General features: G+C 34.2%; 1 protein-coding gene across 2 annotated transcripts in view; it reads right to left on the bottom strand.

The window, feature by feature from the left end:
• Positions 1-2,361: 2,361 nt before the first annotated feature.
• Positions 2,362-17,870, bottom strand: part of EPC2 (enhancer of polycomb 2) — a 107,270-nt gene continuing 91,761 nt past the window's right edge. For both annotated transcript variants that reach the window (XM_022569688.3, XM_089916836.1), the window contains exons 9-14: positions 16,903-17,048; positions 16,450-16,793; positions 7,859-7,995; positions 6,525-6,684; positions 5,255-5,588; positions 2,362-4,265 (exon numbers count right to left, since the gene is read on the bottom strand). In XM_022569688.3, the coding sequence (XP_022425396.1) occupies positions 4,193-4,265; positions 5,255-5,588; positions 6,525-6,684; positions 7,859-7,995; positions 16,450-16,793; positions 16,903-17,048 (1,194 nt within the window). In that variant the 3' untranslated portion in view covers positions 2,362-4,192. The remainder of the gene's footprint in view (positions 4,266-5,254; positions 5,589-6,524; positions 6,685-7,858; positions 7,996-16,449; positions 16,794-16,902; positions 17,049-17,870) is intronic.

A 17,870-nucleotide genomic window follows, 5' to 3' on the forward strand; every position in this document is an offset into this window, starting at 1 on the left:
TTGATCCTTTTGAATGGTGCTGGTAAGTCAATGGATACTGACAATGGCATGGAAGGTGATTTTCCTGGAAAGCAAGGGAGCCACCTGGGGAGGTTAAGAGGGGTAGGGGGAGATTTGATTCCTGTGACGGCAGAGATGTCAGAGGTTATCTAATTCTACACATCTGTCCTATGATACAAGTTGGGAAATATGAAGATGATAAAATCACCAGCCAATTAAATGGCAGAGAAGGGATTAAAGCCCAGCTCAACAAATTCTCTGATATTCTTCTGCACTGTGATGTCTTGTTTTCCCCACTGATGCCTCCTCCAAAAAACAAGTAATTCTTGTGCCCTTCTGAGACTTGTAGTCACTGAAGTTGGTTAGAATTATTAGTTCTGCACAGGATAAGTTGCATTACATGATACAATTGTCAATACTTTACAGTCATCGATGACAGTAATGACTTTATAAAAAGCAGCTCTAGACTAACCATATGCTCAGCCTTAGCTCCCACATCATTTACTTCCTTGGTGAGAAATCAGTGACACACGGGCCACATGTACACCTGCACCAAGCTTGGCAGGGTGGCCTCCTTTCTAGAGTTTTAGGAAATTGCTCATCTTACAGATGGGGAAACCAAGGTCCAGAAAGGGCTAAACTCAGCCACGTCCTGGCCCAGACCCAGCTTCCAAAGCTTTGTGCTGGTTGAGAGCTTTAGCACTTACCGGCTAGGTCTGGCAGACAGAGGAGGATAAACTGATAGGGCTGGGTTTGATTGATGGATGGCTAGAAGCCACAGGTGGATCTAATGCACTCAGTCTGGGAAGCAAAAAACAAACATTAATTGCCTGATGGTGTTAAGAGTGGAGGAGGTTGTTTTCTAGATGAAATTTAAAACTCTGCTACACAGATGCTGTCAATAAGTGGACTGAGAAGTACAATAAGTACTCCTGTGAAGGTGGTACTTCTTTCACATTAAAGATGGGAGGCAGTGGTTAAAAGTGTGGTGACTACCCGAATTTAATTCCTGGCTCAGTAACTTAGCTGTGTGACATAAGGCAAGTTACCTAACTTCTCTAGACTTCATTTTCCTGACCTGTAAAATGGGAAAAATGATAGTACGTTACACAATTGTTAGGACTAAATGAAAAACGTCACCGAGAGAGAACTCGACATGCTCCACGATGCTTGCTGTTATCATGCTGTGGTTAAAAGAAAAACAACTCTTGTGTTACAGAACATAATAATCAGAATTACTTGAGATACCCTTAACCTTTTGAAATGTAATAGTTTGTCAAGTTAGTGAAGGGACAACAAAACCTTTCAGTCGAAGGTGTACATACTGGTCAATAAAATTTGTTTGAAATACAGCATTATAGTCAAATACAGCAGTACACACTATGGAGCAATTTCTGAAATGTTACTACTTCTTACTACTCTCCCCCTGCCTCCCCAAAACACAACCCTGGCAATAAACAACAAACAAAAAAACCCCACTAGGCACAGTTGCAAATACCCTATTCAACATTTTTTTAGAAGACAGAATGTGTGTGTGTACTGTATATATATTTTATTTATTTATTTTCTGTATATATTTTTTAAATGTGTCCTCCAGATATTTTAATTTTTCCCTTGGTCTTCTGCAAAAGGAAGATATATAACACATCTTCAAATATACTTAGAGCTTTATCTTAATATTAATCATAACGATGATCTTGAATTACCAGGAGAAAAAAAGGGCACTCTCTTTAGAAAGGCAGAAAAATACAAGTAGTAACTATTTTTACCTATACTCAATTACAAGATATCCCAGCACATGAAAGTTACCCCTTTGTTTAAAACAAACAAACCACCCCATCAAAAAACACACTCCAAGGACTCTAGAAGCTTACTGAACTACAAGTACCAACATTAGTTTCATCAGAAAAACCAAGAAATGGTGGTATTGTCCAGTGGAGGACCTGTGCAAAAATAAACTCCTCAATTTAATAATGCAAAAACAAATATGTCACTTAAGTTCTTGAAAAGCACTGGAAAAATGTGTGTGCAAGTAACTGAAATCTGTGAAACAGTTACAATCACCAAGATATGGAAGGCTTAATTTTTCGATTTTACTTAAAAAACAAAAACACAAACTGGTGATCAGTTTTTGATAAATTCTGGATTTGCCACATCTCCAGAAACTGTACAAATACAGTTCTTTGTTTTACTTATATTATTTATAACATGTGTATCACAAGGCAAATTTGCTTCATGCTTTACTTCTGTAAAATGGAAATAAAAACCTTTCTCCGAAATCGGCACTAAAGTTGTTTTGAGTTCTTAATAGCAAGGAGATACATCCAACTAAAAGCAGAATGAACACAGTCATACTACACGTCAAATCAAAATTGTTTTCTTTATATCATCAGCAATGAGTAACTCCAGAGGTAGTATGGAAGAAACGAGCATGGATCCTATCGGGTCACAACCAATGAAGAAATTAAATTTATTTTTTCCTATGGTTTTGACCATAAATTGCTTTACATATTCAGGACCTGAATAAAAACCACTCTCAGCAGAAACCCTGGTCCATTAAATCAACTGACATATCAATTTACAACTTTCAGGACTGCAGATATAAAAAATGTAAAGTATAAAATTATGAAGTTTGAAATGGTTTTAATCATATTCATTAAAAATATTTACATTTCCCAGTACTTACTTGACAAAACCCCTTGCAATATAATTCTACTCTAAACTTTTATTTATAAAATGAGGCTCATTTATGAGATTTCAATGAATGTTATACTGCAAATTACTTACATTCTGTAAAATATTTTAAGAGCTTTTCATATCAAAGGTAGTTTATATTGGATTATCTGAAACCCAATAGTGCCCACAGATGAGCTTCTTATAATTCTTTTCATTAATGCTTGGAAAGCACTGTGAAAATGAAAAGTGCTGTTAAGTGCTATCATCTCCCTTAAATTTTAACTTATACTGTGTGCACATTGTGAAATAAACACATATGCAGCATGTCCATGTTTTGATATGTATTTTTATTTCCCTGCAGTTTTCACTTATCAAGAACAAGTAACAGGGAAAGTTGTCTGAACTAGTGCATAAACAAACATTCTGAAACACCACTACACGTATCTAATATACAAGAACCGTATAAAAAAAGTCACTAAAACACTACACTGTGAAGGTGTCCAACGCTTACAGTCAGACGTTTTCCAACCCGTTACTTGCCTTGTAGCCACAGGAAACCTCTCCAAAACTGAAAAGACAAAATCTTGCCACGACCCCCCCCTCCCAGCACCCGGGATGGCTCGATATCTAGACCTCCAATGGTTACTGCAATCACACAATGCAGTACATACCTGGCAAAATATCCTTTATGTGGTGTGGTACAGGTAAAGCCAGTTAAAATATGCAGTCTTCAGATAAAATGTAATCCTTGAAAAATGTTCATACCTGCACAGTTTAAATGTGCTAGATGCATAATTTTTCCTAGTCCTTTTTTCTGTGTAATCATTTTTTATAAACTGGTATTATAAATAGAAATATACATTCAAAATATATGGAAAAGTGAGTTACTACATTAAATTTGCATGTATCGATCCATCCCTTTCCCCTGCACAGTAATAGAAAATACTATTTTGCCTTGAACTTCATATTTGACAGTGAAATGCCACTAAAGTATTTACCAAAAAGTCCATCTAGTCAAATTGTGAAACAAAATGAACCAAGTGAAAACTTTACAGTTCCTTTAGAAAAAAATTACAAGAATTTCATTTCCTAGCTATGAATCTTTAACTTTTTAGACACAAAGTTGGATTTATTTTTACAAGATACAAAATGTAAACATGGCAAAATAAATAGTTAAAACAAGTGATGCAGGATCCCATTTCATGCTCATGATCCCATTAAAGAATTATTTTTTAAAATCCATTCAGTTGCAAATTCAAGTGCAAAAGCATGATGATGAATATCTACTATTCAAGTAACAGAAATAATATTGATGATACAAATAAACTATATTACAAGGTAGTGATTTTCCCAATTTTACAAAATATACATCATATATCGATTTAACATCCGATATACTCTAGTCCATTTAGGTCCATTGTTACGCTCTGTGATCCACAGAGTGTCGCCTTTTGCATTCAGCTGGAATATGAATGACTGCACACCATCAGCACAGGTCAAAGCCACATGTTTTAGGTTATGTCACTTCCATAGCTACTGTTGTCTCTGCTATTCCATTTAAACCCAATCTTTCTGGTTCATGGTTCTCTCTATAATAAGGCAAAGAGTAAAATAAACATTAATACTCTCTAGAATATGATGTGTATCAGTATTTATAGATACATTTTTATGTAATTACAACAAAACACATACTGCAGAAGAACATCTCCCATTTTTATAATTTCTATACAGGAATGAGGAAAAGTTTTCTTCAGCTAAAAAATCCTAGTAATTCCTAAGAACTTGATTATAACTATTTACTTAGGAAAGACAGTAATTTAACACAATATTTCAGTAGAAGCCAATGATAAATTACTTATGAAATATATAACGTATGAAAACCCAAGTGTTTTTACAATAGATGGAGCATATGATGCTCAAAAAGAATAATCATTTGGAGAACAATATTACTTATTTTTCTACTATAGTTTAATTTTACAGGTTTAAGGTCATGTAGTTATTAATCCGTGCAAATCAATTTTTTTTATTCTCACGCATTAGTGTCACAGAAAGAAAAACTCTGAAATACATTATCATGGATTTAGTTAATTTCAGAATATTCTCAATTTTAAAATATACATAGAATAATTTACTTTCCCTTTGTGTATAATACTGAAGAAAATACAAATTTTGATTTGAAAACTAAAGCTCTGGAAGCTAATAACAACTTTAGCCTTCTGGACTGTCTACACTACAAAGAAGTAATAGAAGAATAAATTAAGCTTCTAAAATAGACTGATGTATTTTTTCAGTTTGATGGTTCCCAAGTTGATGTGGGTTTTTTTTCCTTTTTTTTTTTTTTTTTTACAGTTCTGATTGGCATTTAAACATCCTACCAGTGACCTCAAACAAATGATCTAGGTCACAGAGCTTTAGACTAAGCAGATATTCAGTATCTGTTGAAAAGCAAGTCAATCAATTGACAAGACATCTATTGCTTGAGCAGTTAAAAAAAAAAAAAAAAGTATCTTTCCTCCCACAGGATAGCAGAAAGGGACAGAATGATACTTGAAACACACACACACACACACACACACACCTTGCTATGCTGCTGATGGCACTGCTAGGAGTAACCTTTGGCACTCTGTCCATACTGGCAGCAACTGTGGCAAGTTTTAAGGCTGTTGGCGATGGTGCTGAAGTCCGTGTATTGATATGCACATTGACTGGAGAAACAACACTGACGTTATTGAGGTGCACTGCATTTGTCAGGCAGGAATTGTTCATGGGAAGTGTTTGAGGACTGCTTGTGCACAATGCTGGGATTAAGTGGTTTGTAGTGGTGTGGCCAACTGTCCTTACAAGTTGTACAGCTGAAATCCCTGGGCTGGATGATAAAGCCATGTTGGTGGAGTATAATGTTTTAGAGGTTCCTGAAGGAGAAGGAAAAAAAAAAATCGTTCCATTCAAGTCATGAGACGTTAAACTTTTTAAAAAATTAGCTTAAAAATAAAAAGAAATGCAAACATTTGTAATCTAGTTAAATACCAAATTAACCTTCCACATAACGGCCTCTCCAAAGAGACCTTCTGATTGGTAACATATTCACCTGTTTCAACCCCAAAGACACCCTCTTTCTACTAGCCTACACAAAAGGGTTTGCAAAGTATTGTCCTGCCTCCATATTTGGAAACTGTATAATAGGACAGAGAGCTCCTCTCTGGAGATTGAGGGCAGGTGTAGATGAAGGTTGGACTTCCATTAGAATGTACACATGCAAGAACATCAGTAAGGAAGGGCAATCACAATCATGGGTATATGTAAAAGCAAGAGGAAAACCCTAGGGTCTGAGCAGTAGTTGAGGGTTGATAGGAACAGCAAATCTTTGAGGACTCGGTAGTAAGCAGCAGAAATACGTTCACAGCAATACTGTATTTCATGAGGAGGAGTCAGAGAAAGCAGGCCTGTGAGTATGTAAGACTGGGAAGGTAAACCCAATTTCCAATTTACTGATAAATTGTATTTCACCTTTTTATAAATGTACAAATGATTCAACGATGATGGTTAGCAATTAGCTCGATGTGTTGCCTAAGATGTGAGGCAACTGACAGTATGTGGATAAAACGAGGCAGGGTGAAGTGTTACATAGGTAGGAATCCAGTGGGTGTGGGAGGAAACAGAGAGCAGGCTCTATGTGAATTCTAGAAAACATCCAGCTATTCCACCATACATATCCACAGATATTATGAAGAGTCCAGATTGATTTCTTGTACGATGTTTTCCCTTGGATTTGAAAACCAAAAACCATACCTCAAATCACTGAGTTGCAACTTTGAGCTAGTAAGTATCACATGAAACAACAGGCTTACCTGAAGGCTGGACTACACCGTTTATGTTGTTGTGGCCAGTGTTCTGTTCCTTGGTTACCTCACTGCGACTTGGAACAGGTGCACTGACCACCGCAGATGCAGCAAAATGGGCGCTGGCTGAGTCAAGTGTTTTAGACATACAGTCAGAGGTGCTTGAGCCCTATAAAATAAACAAAATTAAACTCTCAGCTTTTTAGACATGAGTTCACGAACATATTAAGAAATGAGCAAACTCAAGAGGCTGCTGCCTTTTTCATCTTGAACAGTTATAGGTGTTTAGGTTAAGAGATCTAGGACTCGATAGGCTATTTTCATCATATGAAACAGGTAAGCGACTAAAAACTGGAAAGCAATTATTTATGAGAAAGAGCTAGGGTAGTAAACAACCCAAACCTTTAATGCCCTATTCATTTTGCCAATAAGTGTTAATGAATGCCTTTAAAAATACTTGACAGTCTACATACTATGGGCAAAATGAAATAACAGAGATGACTAACAGTCATTTTTGTCCCAATGTAAAACTGTGTCTTAGCCTAATGTTTCAGTAGGTTGGACATACCTGAGATTCAGAAAAGGCAAACAAAGGCAAATTTAATGGTCATATTCCTTTTGATTCTGTATTAAACTGCTTAGCTGTTACTAACAGCTTTTTAGTGGCTTAAACAACGTAAGTTTATTCTCAAACAGTTCTGGAGGCCAGAAGTCCAAAATCAGTCTTACAGGCTCATATCAAGGTGTTGGCAGGGCTTTTTTTCTTCTGGCAATACAGTTTTATAAGGTATTTTTACTCTTATCCCAACTGTCAATCATTTAATGGTGCCTAGGAAAACCTCACCTAGTGGCAATTTTTTTTTCTTCAGGGAAATGTGATTCAAATAGGCAAAGGGCTATGTTGTCTGGATTTATGGCACAAGTCGAGACAATTACCTCTCAGCTCATGGGGCACGTTCACATGGCACTTAAATGCATAGGTTAGGAAGGAGTTAGGATAGTCATATCCTTGACAAAAATATTTCTCGGGGAGTAGGGGTGGGCGATGATGGTTCTAAGAGAATATAATTACTTCTATGAATTCTTAATAACCCTTCCAAAAATATGTACTTATTTCTTTCCTAAATTAAAAATACTATATTTGGCTCTAGTGCTCCTCTCATAAAATATAAACTAGTCACTTAAAATTATGTAAATTAACTGAAAAGACACTTAGGTTTGATCTCCAGAATCAAGAGTGGTAATGACAAGGTTATCTTCTGTGACCTGACTAAAATTTTCAAAAAAAGACATAATTATGAAAGAAAGGGACAGACATAACCATGATTAAAAGACAGGTTTACCTGTGCTTTTGGATGTGTCTGTTGCGAGGAATGCTGAGATTGCTGTTTCTGCTGAAGCTGAGCAAGTTGCTGCCTTTGCATTTGAACTAACTGCTGTTGATGAGTCTGAAATTGCTCTTCTGTGATACCCCCTGTCACTGGAAAAGGACACTCATTTTAGAAATACGTATGTTTTAAAGTACCTTTAACAACACAAATAGAATACAATATGAAGTTATTCCACGATTAAGATGAAAAGCAATTTCAAATCACAATATACATCAGCAGCAAAGAACTGAATAAAAACGACAGATCTTTCAGCCAAAGTGGCTTATGCTAATATCTATGACCTTCTAATATCACATGCTAAAAAAGTGCCTATATGTAGATTTTACTGTATAACGTAGTTCAAATATAAGGATTCTCCCTTTTATTCAGACTTAAACCATAGTTTAAGCCAATAGATTTGATGTCTAAAAAAAGTCCTATCTATGAAAACACGGGCTGGAAATCAGAGGAGTGTTCAGCATCCTCGGATGTAATCAACTATGCTGTTACCAACTGTTAAAAGTTATTAAATGTCAAATAAAGACATTTAAAACTTTTATTTAAAAAATTACTTAAGAAAAAGTTACAATAAGAAACACTTTTTTCAAAGAAATGTAAACAAACTTTCATTCACCACTGATATTTAAGGAGATCACTGATAAACTGATTTAGAGGACACAAAGCTATCTCCACAGAAGTCAGTATGTTACTAGAGTCACAAAACATTAAATCACATCAGAATACATGTACTACTAGAGTAATTTTACTCTATTTTTCTTTATTGCTTTCTTTCCTCTCTCCCAACTATTTCACTTAATCATCAAGTATTTACTATCTATGACGAAAAGTGCTGCATTAAGAGTTAAGAATGAATACAGGGAAAAAATAAATTAAAAAGAGGGTCCCTGCTATAAACTCCTACAGTGTAGTTGGGAAGAAAAGATACATATAAAGAAACACCAACTAATATGAGCCAACCTTTAAATGTAATCTAGCTATCTAATCTATATGACCTGAAGGAGTTTAGATAGGAGACTATACCTTCAACCTATGTTACGTAACGAGCCCCGGTCCCCAAGTTCTCCATTTAGTAGGATCATAAATGAGAAATTTAAAAAAAAAATTTGATGGTAAATTAGACATATAACAAGTTATGCAAAGTACAGCTTATTTTCTATGAAAAAGGAATTAGGCCCCAGAGATGGACAAAGCTTTATATATACCTTCATTTCTGTTCTACAATGTTATCATTAAAATTAGTACTGGACTATCAGGAAAAAACAGTTCTGAGATAGCAATTTTATTTTTAGAAGATTAAAAAAACTGGGCCTATGATAGTGCTCACTCTAAAATTTTACTATTACCTGTATATTTGAAGTACACATTAGTTATCTTACTGAATTACCAACAAAATCAAATGTCTTTCTTTGCACATGTTAAGTTCACTGCAAGTATTCTATTTTTAGATGAAAAAAAATTTAATTCTAAATTTTAAATCTTCAAAATGAAATGAAAATGTGAAGTATTCATGAATTTCCAGCTGTTTGAAAACCTTGGGAGAGATGAAAAATAGTTTATTAGATACAAAGCCAGGAAGGAAAATCTTAAGTTAAACCCAAATACATCTGTTTAAGTCCTATGTGTATAAACAGCGTACCAATTCAAAAGAAATGGACTTGGAATCTGATGTATGGTCTACTCACTCAAATTCAGCGTTATGTTTGTCCAGAGCTAAGATTTATGTTGTGATGAAAAGGTGAGAAGTCACAGTGGTTAATTTTAAGTGAGGAATAAACCAAATAAAGAGAATACACTTTTAGTAGCTATTTAAAAATTGAGAGAGAAATGAGAATCTTTTCTTTTTCCAAAAGCTTTTAAGTCAGACAATTATAAAATCTTACTAATCAGAATAAAGTATACATATAAATTACTAGAAAGAACAAATTGTATTCTTTTAATAAAAAAATTACTTTTGGTTAGTAGTCATTAGCTAACAAAGTGTTGCCAACTAGAGGTATTCTACTTGCTTTTATAAAAAGATGATCACTTTATATAGCTATTAAAAAGGGATGCTAATAAAATTTCCTGTTTTCTGGGGGGATATGTCTACTTACTGCCCTGACTTGTTGAAACCATTAATTTGCTCAGGAACCCCATCCTTCTCCCCATAGAAAACTCATAAAATCCCAACCAAGACGCAACTGAAATTACTCAAATTAATGTTCAAGTGTTGCCTAACTTTTTAAAACTCAGGCTGACTTTGATACCAAAATTCTCATCCCTGATTCTGTTATTAGTTGAAAACAACTGATATAAAACTTAATTCCAAAATATGGATATGCTTAAAATATTACATTCACTTTTTTCCTCTTCCCCCTCACCACAAGCTCAGCACGTTGGATTCATTCTTGACATCTAGTTCTTTTTTTACTAAAAGGTGTTTTGTGCTTGAAAAATGCTTATGTTGCCCATTCAGAATTTTCTAGAGCATTAAACACTTTTAGACAAAAATAGCAATTAGTAATCATGACACAGAATTGGAACACATACAAAACATCCTCCCTAAATGACCTCTTTCATTTTGTTAGGGTGAGTGGAAAGTGGTAAGAAATGTATGGTTTTAATGACACAGACACAGTATTGAATTATCATCTTCAGGGTTGACTTACTAGTAGGTGGAGGATGGTAATGTGATTGAAAGCACCTTCTCCACTAATTATTTTTCCTTTCATAAATTACTGAAATACTTCCATAAGAAATTTATTTCTTACATTGGCTTTGAGTTATCAAGAGGCAAGCATTAAAATAACACCAGGAAAAGGTCATACTTAACAGTGTGAAGAAATCTCTTTAGGAATGAGATACAGAATAGGGGTCCAGCTATGGATGGGTGGTAGTGGCATAAAGGGGAAGTGGGAATGTATGAAAAGAGAAACGATATCTGCTTCTCTTGCTTAGGGCCAAGCCAAGTTGTTTCTACTAGCTGCTCTCATGAGTTGCTAGCTTAAAAGTAAAATCCATGCTGGTCATCCATCTCCCCTACCCCACACCTCCAAGTCCTGTCAGTTTAAAAGTAACCACACTCTGATTGTTTTGTGAAGGCAATATTTCACTATTCCAGACAGACAGGAAGTGTTCCTTTCCCTAAGTAAGGAGTTTTGCAAATCTCCCTGGGTAACACATTCTAATAGGTCACATATTACAGAATTTCCCCTTTTACGTATGCAAATACGTTATTCTGTACATTAATAACACACTTGCATTTCTAAATATTTTGTGTATATAACTGACAGTCTGTTTTTCACTAAGCCTCTAACCTTTCTGGCTTTCTTTGTACCTGGCTCTTTACCTATCTTGGGTTTATCAGTCTGACTTACTCCTCAGATGAATCCATGTACTTTTTCTTAGAACACTTGTCACCATCCTTAGAATGTTGATTCTGTTTTCAAAGATCCTAGGTATCCCTCATTTCTTTCTTCACCTTTCAGGCATGTGGTTCCTATAAGGTGGTTCTGCTAGGTTGGTCCCTCATCACCTTTCCCTCTCATAATCTGACAGTGATCCATCAAAAACATACTCTAGGTATCTCCACTAGATTTTACACTGCTGTATTGATTCTAAAGCCCTAGATCACTGTTCCTTAAACTTGGGCCCACGGAGAATATATTCTTGAGTATGTGTGAAATCTTTACAAGTATTTGTCAACTTTGTATTGATGTTTCATTGATAAACTAATAAAAAGAAAAATCTAATCAAAACACCTTCTGTATTTTCTGGATGACCACCCCACAACAGAATATAAACATATGATTTTTGGGCTTGTACCTGCTGCCTTTTTAAAATAGTCTTTTAACTTTTAATGCAGTGTTTCTCAAAGTGGGCTAAGATGATTTATTCTTGGGAAGCCATGAATTTTTAAAAACACTAGCTTAGACCAAGTTTTTGTAGCTTAATGAAGAACATCTAATGTGGTAGGAAAGATTATCTAAAAGTCGAAATGAATATATTATTCAGCACTTCTTCACCTACCAGGCAGGTCTTTGTTATAAAAGTTTTAATACATGCTTTGTTGAAGCAATGCTGACTATACGCAGTTTTTGTTTGTTTTAAAAGCTAGATCTGGGGCTATATGGAGGGGGAGAGAGATCCTATTTTAAACCTTCTAGGTCATAGCAAGGAACCAGGTAAAAGTTCACATAAAAACACTGGAGCTACTCTGAGGACAAATCTTCCAATCCATGAAAGATGACATTACCTGTCCAGCACTACACATCCTATAATGTAACTAATGAATAAACTGAAAAACTGTGGGGATAATAATGAGGGTGAAGATGGGAGGTGAGAGGGTGAAGGGGGTGGGGAATGAGGAACAAAGGAGATGTGAAGATAAAGAAAACAGACTAAAGATCCATTTAAACTTCCGACATCCAAACTAAATAGTTATAACTGAAATTTCAATATTATTTCCTTTAGCAGTCAAACTAAAATCTTTTAAACTCCTGAAGTCTGAATCCATTTCCCACCCTTAGAAGTGACCCTAACTAAAAAAATAAATCCTTGTGAGTACCTTAGCTAGTTGTTAAAAACATAGTTTTACATTTCTTAAAACTTTTATGCTTGCAAACATTTTATGGCAATTTTAAAAAGAATGGGAAAAGACACTGGAAAAATTAAAAACCAGGAATTTCTCTTGGAAAACTGCCCAAAATGTTGCTGATTTTACAAACTGGTAATATTAAGATATTTGAATCTGGTCAAAAGCTTCAAGAAGAGTTGCCAGTATCTATCTATTCAGTATACAATACAAATGAGAAAAAAAAAAACATGTTAACTTGCAACCATACTTTGGTCTAAACCAAGATTAAAAGTAAATTAATCCTTAAAGATGCTAAAAAAAAAAAAAAGCAAATTAACCCGGCCCTTCAAGTCTGAACAAGCAATGCTACTTTTAGATGTGAAATATATTTGCTTAAGGTTAGGATTTAAGAATAGTGTCTCAAAAGAATAAATACTGCAGTTTCAAATGACTGAAAACTTTACCACCTATTTATATAAAGAATATCTGTCATGTATAATCCATGTATAAGCTCCTTGAAGGTAAGGATTATTGTCTTCTAAAACTCTGCAACTTTTAAACACTTAACATAGTGCTTTGCATATATTAGATCCTAAATAATTATGTATAAACTTAATTTTCCTTGGTTATCCACTTGCCATGTTCAGCACATCTATCCTTCCTTTCTGTCCTGCTTCTATTCTTTGAGAAGAGATTTTCAATTAAGAAAACATACTTTTATTTAACAGTTAACTAAATGAAGTCTTTAGTTCTTACTAATAACTATGACACACAGTTCTATTTGTTTCCCTTTAAGTCCATTCAGTACCGTATAGAAAATAATAATTAGAATACGTTCAGGACACAGAGATTATGACTTGAAAAACATTAACTGGGTTAAGAACAACATAAAAGTAAGAAAATACTTTGCCATTGGTCCTCAAGTTCAAGGTGTTTTTTTTTTTAAAGAACTAAGGAACTTGTGATACAAATAAATATTATTGTCAAGTATATCAGGTTTCTATTTCTTTTTTCCCCATTATTTATTTATTTTTAAAATTTTTATTGGAGTATAGTTGCTTTACAATGTTGTGTTAGTTTCTACTGTGCAGCAGAGAATCAGCTATACGTATACGTATATACATATACGTATGCGTATATACATACATACATATACATATATGTATATACATACACATATACGTATATACATATACATATCCCCTCTTTTTTGGATTTCCTTCCCATTTAGGTCACCACAGAGCACTGAGTAGAGTTCCCTGTGCTATACACTAGGTTCTTATTAGTTATCTATTTTATACATAGTATCAATAGTGTATAATATGTCAGGTTTCTATTTCTGATTAAACCCTTTATTTGCCAGGATTTCCCAGCTGTGAAACAGAAAATTCAGTACTTGACTCTCTGCCAGGTAACTGACGAATATCAGTCCTGTTACTCTTAAAGACAGGCATGCTTTCCTGATCAAGTCCACAAAGAGTAAGCAGAAGCCAAAAGTGTTAGACACACAGATTAAAAGAAACCAAATATATGAAGATTCAATTCTTTTGTACATGTCCATCAAATATAAAAATATAACTTTAAAAAATTCCTATAACCTTTTCTTTAGGTAGAAAAGGAATTTCTATCAGTATTTACTGAATTATAACTGAATCCACTTAAAATGATCTATCCAGAACTGAGAAACTATGTAATGAATATAACTGGTACAGGTGGGTACTTAAAACTGCCACGGGAGAACTCCCTGGCAATCCAGTGGTTAGGACCCCGCACTTTCACTGCCGTGGGACCAGGTTTGATCCCTGGTAGGGGAACTAAGGTCCCGCATGCGACATGGCGCGCCCCATACAAACAAAAATACTGCCAGAGCTTTTCAGTTGTTTACAAAACTGTTGTTAAAAAGACTTGTTTCATTATGAATTTATACACCGTGCCTAATATTTTGAAACAAAAGAAATTTGTTAAAAACAAAACACCTTGTGGCCTCAATGACTAGAGGGTCATAGTTAGCAGAGAAAAAAACTTGAACAAAATCCTTTACTCTAGTAATAAATAATTAAATACATATTTGAAAGACCTGATTCTAAAACACTGATTCTAATGTAGCTTAGGTGTTGCTTAAACCTTGAACTTTTTTAAGGGAAGAAAGAAATGGTACTAAGTTGAGACATAGTACCATTACATAACATACATAAACATAAGGCAGGAAAAATTACACAGACCAAAACTACTATTTTTTTTCTGATGGTAGGGGAAAGGCAAAAATAAAAAAAGTCTTATTATCTACGATGTTAGCATTGCATATTTGTGATTTAAGTTCCCTGAGAAGTGCATGCATGCCTAAAATAATACTTTAAATGCTTATTTTATGCTGATATATGGTAGTGTCATAAAATTCTAGAACTGATTGTATGGAATTATTTACGTTACATTCTGAATCCACACATACAGAGTACTGATGATACAATAACATGCGCAACAAACATTTTCTGGAAAACAGTCGAGTCACATAGATCTGGAGTGTATCAGGAATGTACAGTAGAAAGCTGCAAATATTTGGCCATATTCAACTTAAGAAGGAACATATTAAAATCACTTTTTTGTTACGGTATTCATTGGTAGAGAAAAACTTCAATCTATGGTCAAATCTAATTATAAATGCCTATATATGATGTTTTTAAACTCACTTTTTGGCAAAAGCTATTGTGAGTAAATTTTGGTACAGGAATTCCAGTTAAGTTAAATAATTTGAACAATGTCTTAGAGTTGGCTCAAAAAAAGATTTGACCTAATATTCGTCAACTTCCTACTATTTTTAGGTTTCTACGAATCCTACAACCTGAAGTCATAATAGGTATTTATCCATTTGAGCTTCAAAAGGTCATTAAACTTCACAGACTCATGAACTTTATATAACGGGATGCCATTTTCCTTACCTAAATTCGTTTGGGAGAAAATTAACCAACTAATTTGGAGAAATGATATGCCACCTTCCAATCATTCAAACAAATCCAATTTTCCATAACAACCTTTAAATAGACAAATGTCTAAGTCAAGTTTGAAAATAAACAGTTCAGTAATTAAGAAAGACGGAACACTATTGAGACCAAATGTCAACCTAAAATGATTTAAAATCACTTTGAAGAAGTTTAACATAACAATTTTGCATACTAAAATGCACCATCTAGGAAATAATTTAGAAATATATACATTTTAGAGAAAGAAAGAATATCAATAGTATAAGTCAAGCCACATCTAGCTTTGCCTCTGGATACCACGCATTTTTTTGCAATGTATACATTACAAAGACATTTATAAATTATACATACTTGTATACATGTGATAAAGAGAAGACTATCCACAGAAGAAAACAAATCAAGATTACATTTTAGATCCTCTAGATGTTATACATTATTTTATAATGCCTATGTATATTAATTTGAATACAATGTCTCTTAAGAGGAAAAAAACTTTCCAATCTCAATTAGAGAGGTAAGTTATCAGACCAAAATTACAACTATTAATAGGGAACCTCTTTAAAAATCATTTTTCAGAAAGAAAACTTTTAATGGTACTCCTGAGAAGCAATGCTTACATTTAAGCAAAGTTAATATAATAAAATGAAAATTTTCTTTAACAAAAGCAGACAGTATTGTGCTATGATGATCTGACAGCAGCTTATAACCACTTTGCCCATAGGGAATTCCTTATGCATTGTGGCTACACATTCACCATACCAGGCACACACATTCAAAATACAAGCCAGTGGTTTTATAGGTATCAGTTAGGACATTTTGGTTAAAATGTAAACCACAATAATAGAGTTTAGTTTCTTAGGTTGGAAAAAAAATGTAATAGGTTAAGATAAAGTTCCTTTCCTCGGCAGGATCATGAAAAGAAACCTTCAAAATTCACCCTGAGAGTCTATTTAGTGGATAATGAAAAATTAAGGAGAAGAGGATATACTTTTAACAAAGTGACAACTTACCTGATATGCCATTCTTGCTGGTGTTCAATAAAGCTACAGATGCTGCAGAAACTCTTTTATTGTTCACAGTCTGCCCTGGTTTTCTTGAGGTACATTCTTCACTATCACTGTCCTGTAAATTTAGTAGCCTTGGCTGGAAACACTGTAGTCGACATGATCTGATATTGCTTAATATTTCAGAAAGGGACAGTCTATTTTCACAATGTTTACTGGAAGCATTGGTCCGAGAGAAATTAGAAGAAAAGTCTATAGTTTGGGAAGCGCTTGAAAAACCATTCAGCATTTCAGGGTCTATCTGTTTCAGGACTGGGTCATGTTCTGTGGATATCCGGTCCATTATGACCCTGAAAAGCAATATAAAGCCAAATATTACCTAGAAGAACTTAACAACATTTTCTTTATACCCTCCCTTCCAGCTTGTAAACAAAAACCAGGTCAAAACACATAGTTTACCTTCCACCTCTGCCAATTCGCCTCCTTGCAAATCCTATACATCTTCTCGGGACTGTGAGCATTGTAAGGCAATGCCTGTATCTCAACTTATCCAAATCTACCAATTCTGAATTTTCAAACAAATGGTTAGTTTGGTCCAAACGAGGCTGCAAAAAAAAATATTAATAAATAAAAATAAAATTTAAAAAACCTCATGGAATGATTCTGAAATGAAGAAAAGTTAAATCATGATAAAAATAAAGTAACTACAGCATTAGCAGAGCAATTAAAATTTAGATATAAAACTTTAAAATTAGGGTTTAAATATTAACCAGGTAAAATTCTACAAAACTGACTTAAAAGTTCACTCACCAAAATAACTCAAACTAAATTTAGTTTATGACTACAAATACATTTAAGATAATATTATATTTTAAAAGAAATATATCTTTAAAGAATAATGTGGCTTTTAACATTTATGTAGAAAAGTAGAGATAATGAAGTTAGTAATTTATAGACTTCCTACAGAGATAAACTAGAAGGAAATTTTTTGGAGTAAAAATTGCACTTCAAGAAGGTATGCATGGGTCAAATTCATACTTCCTCTTTACTTGTAAGAACATACAGTCCATTTCTTTGCCTTCCTATTTCTTCTAGCATTCTATTTTTCTATGTTACCACTTTCTGTCTCCTTTTTCTTAAACACATAACTTATAAACAATTCTCTACACCTCTCCTACATTAAATACATACACACACACACACACACACCCCTGAAAAAGCTATAAGTGTATATGTTTACCATAATGCAACAAGACAAAAGGTCTCCAAAAGCCATATATGAGAGCCATCCTCACTACTCCATCGTTACACCTTACTTGAAACCTTAGTATCTGGAAGTGAGGGTCATTCCTTGATATAATATGCACCAAAACTTGACTTAACAGCACAAAGCATTTTCTAAGTGGGACAAAAAGTTATGAATATAA

Source organism: Delphinapterus leucas, chromosome 8 (genome assembly GCF_059928025.1).
Source record: "Delphinapterus leucas isolate spDelLeu-1000000601 "Yukka" chromosome 8, BTC_Dleu_Yukka2, whole genome shotgun sequence".
In the NCBI taxonomy this organism is placed as follows: domain Eukaryota; kingdom Metazoa; phylum Chordata; class Mammalia; order Artiodactyla; family Monodontidae; genus Delphinapterus; species Delphinapterus leucas.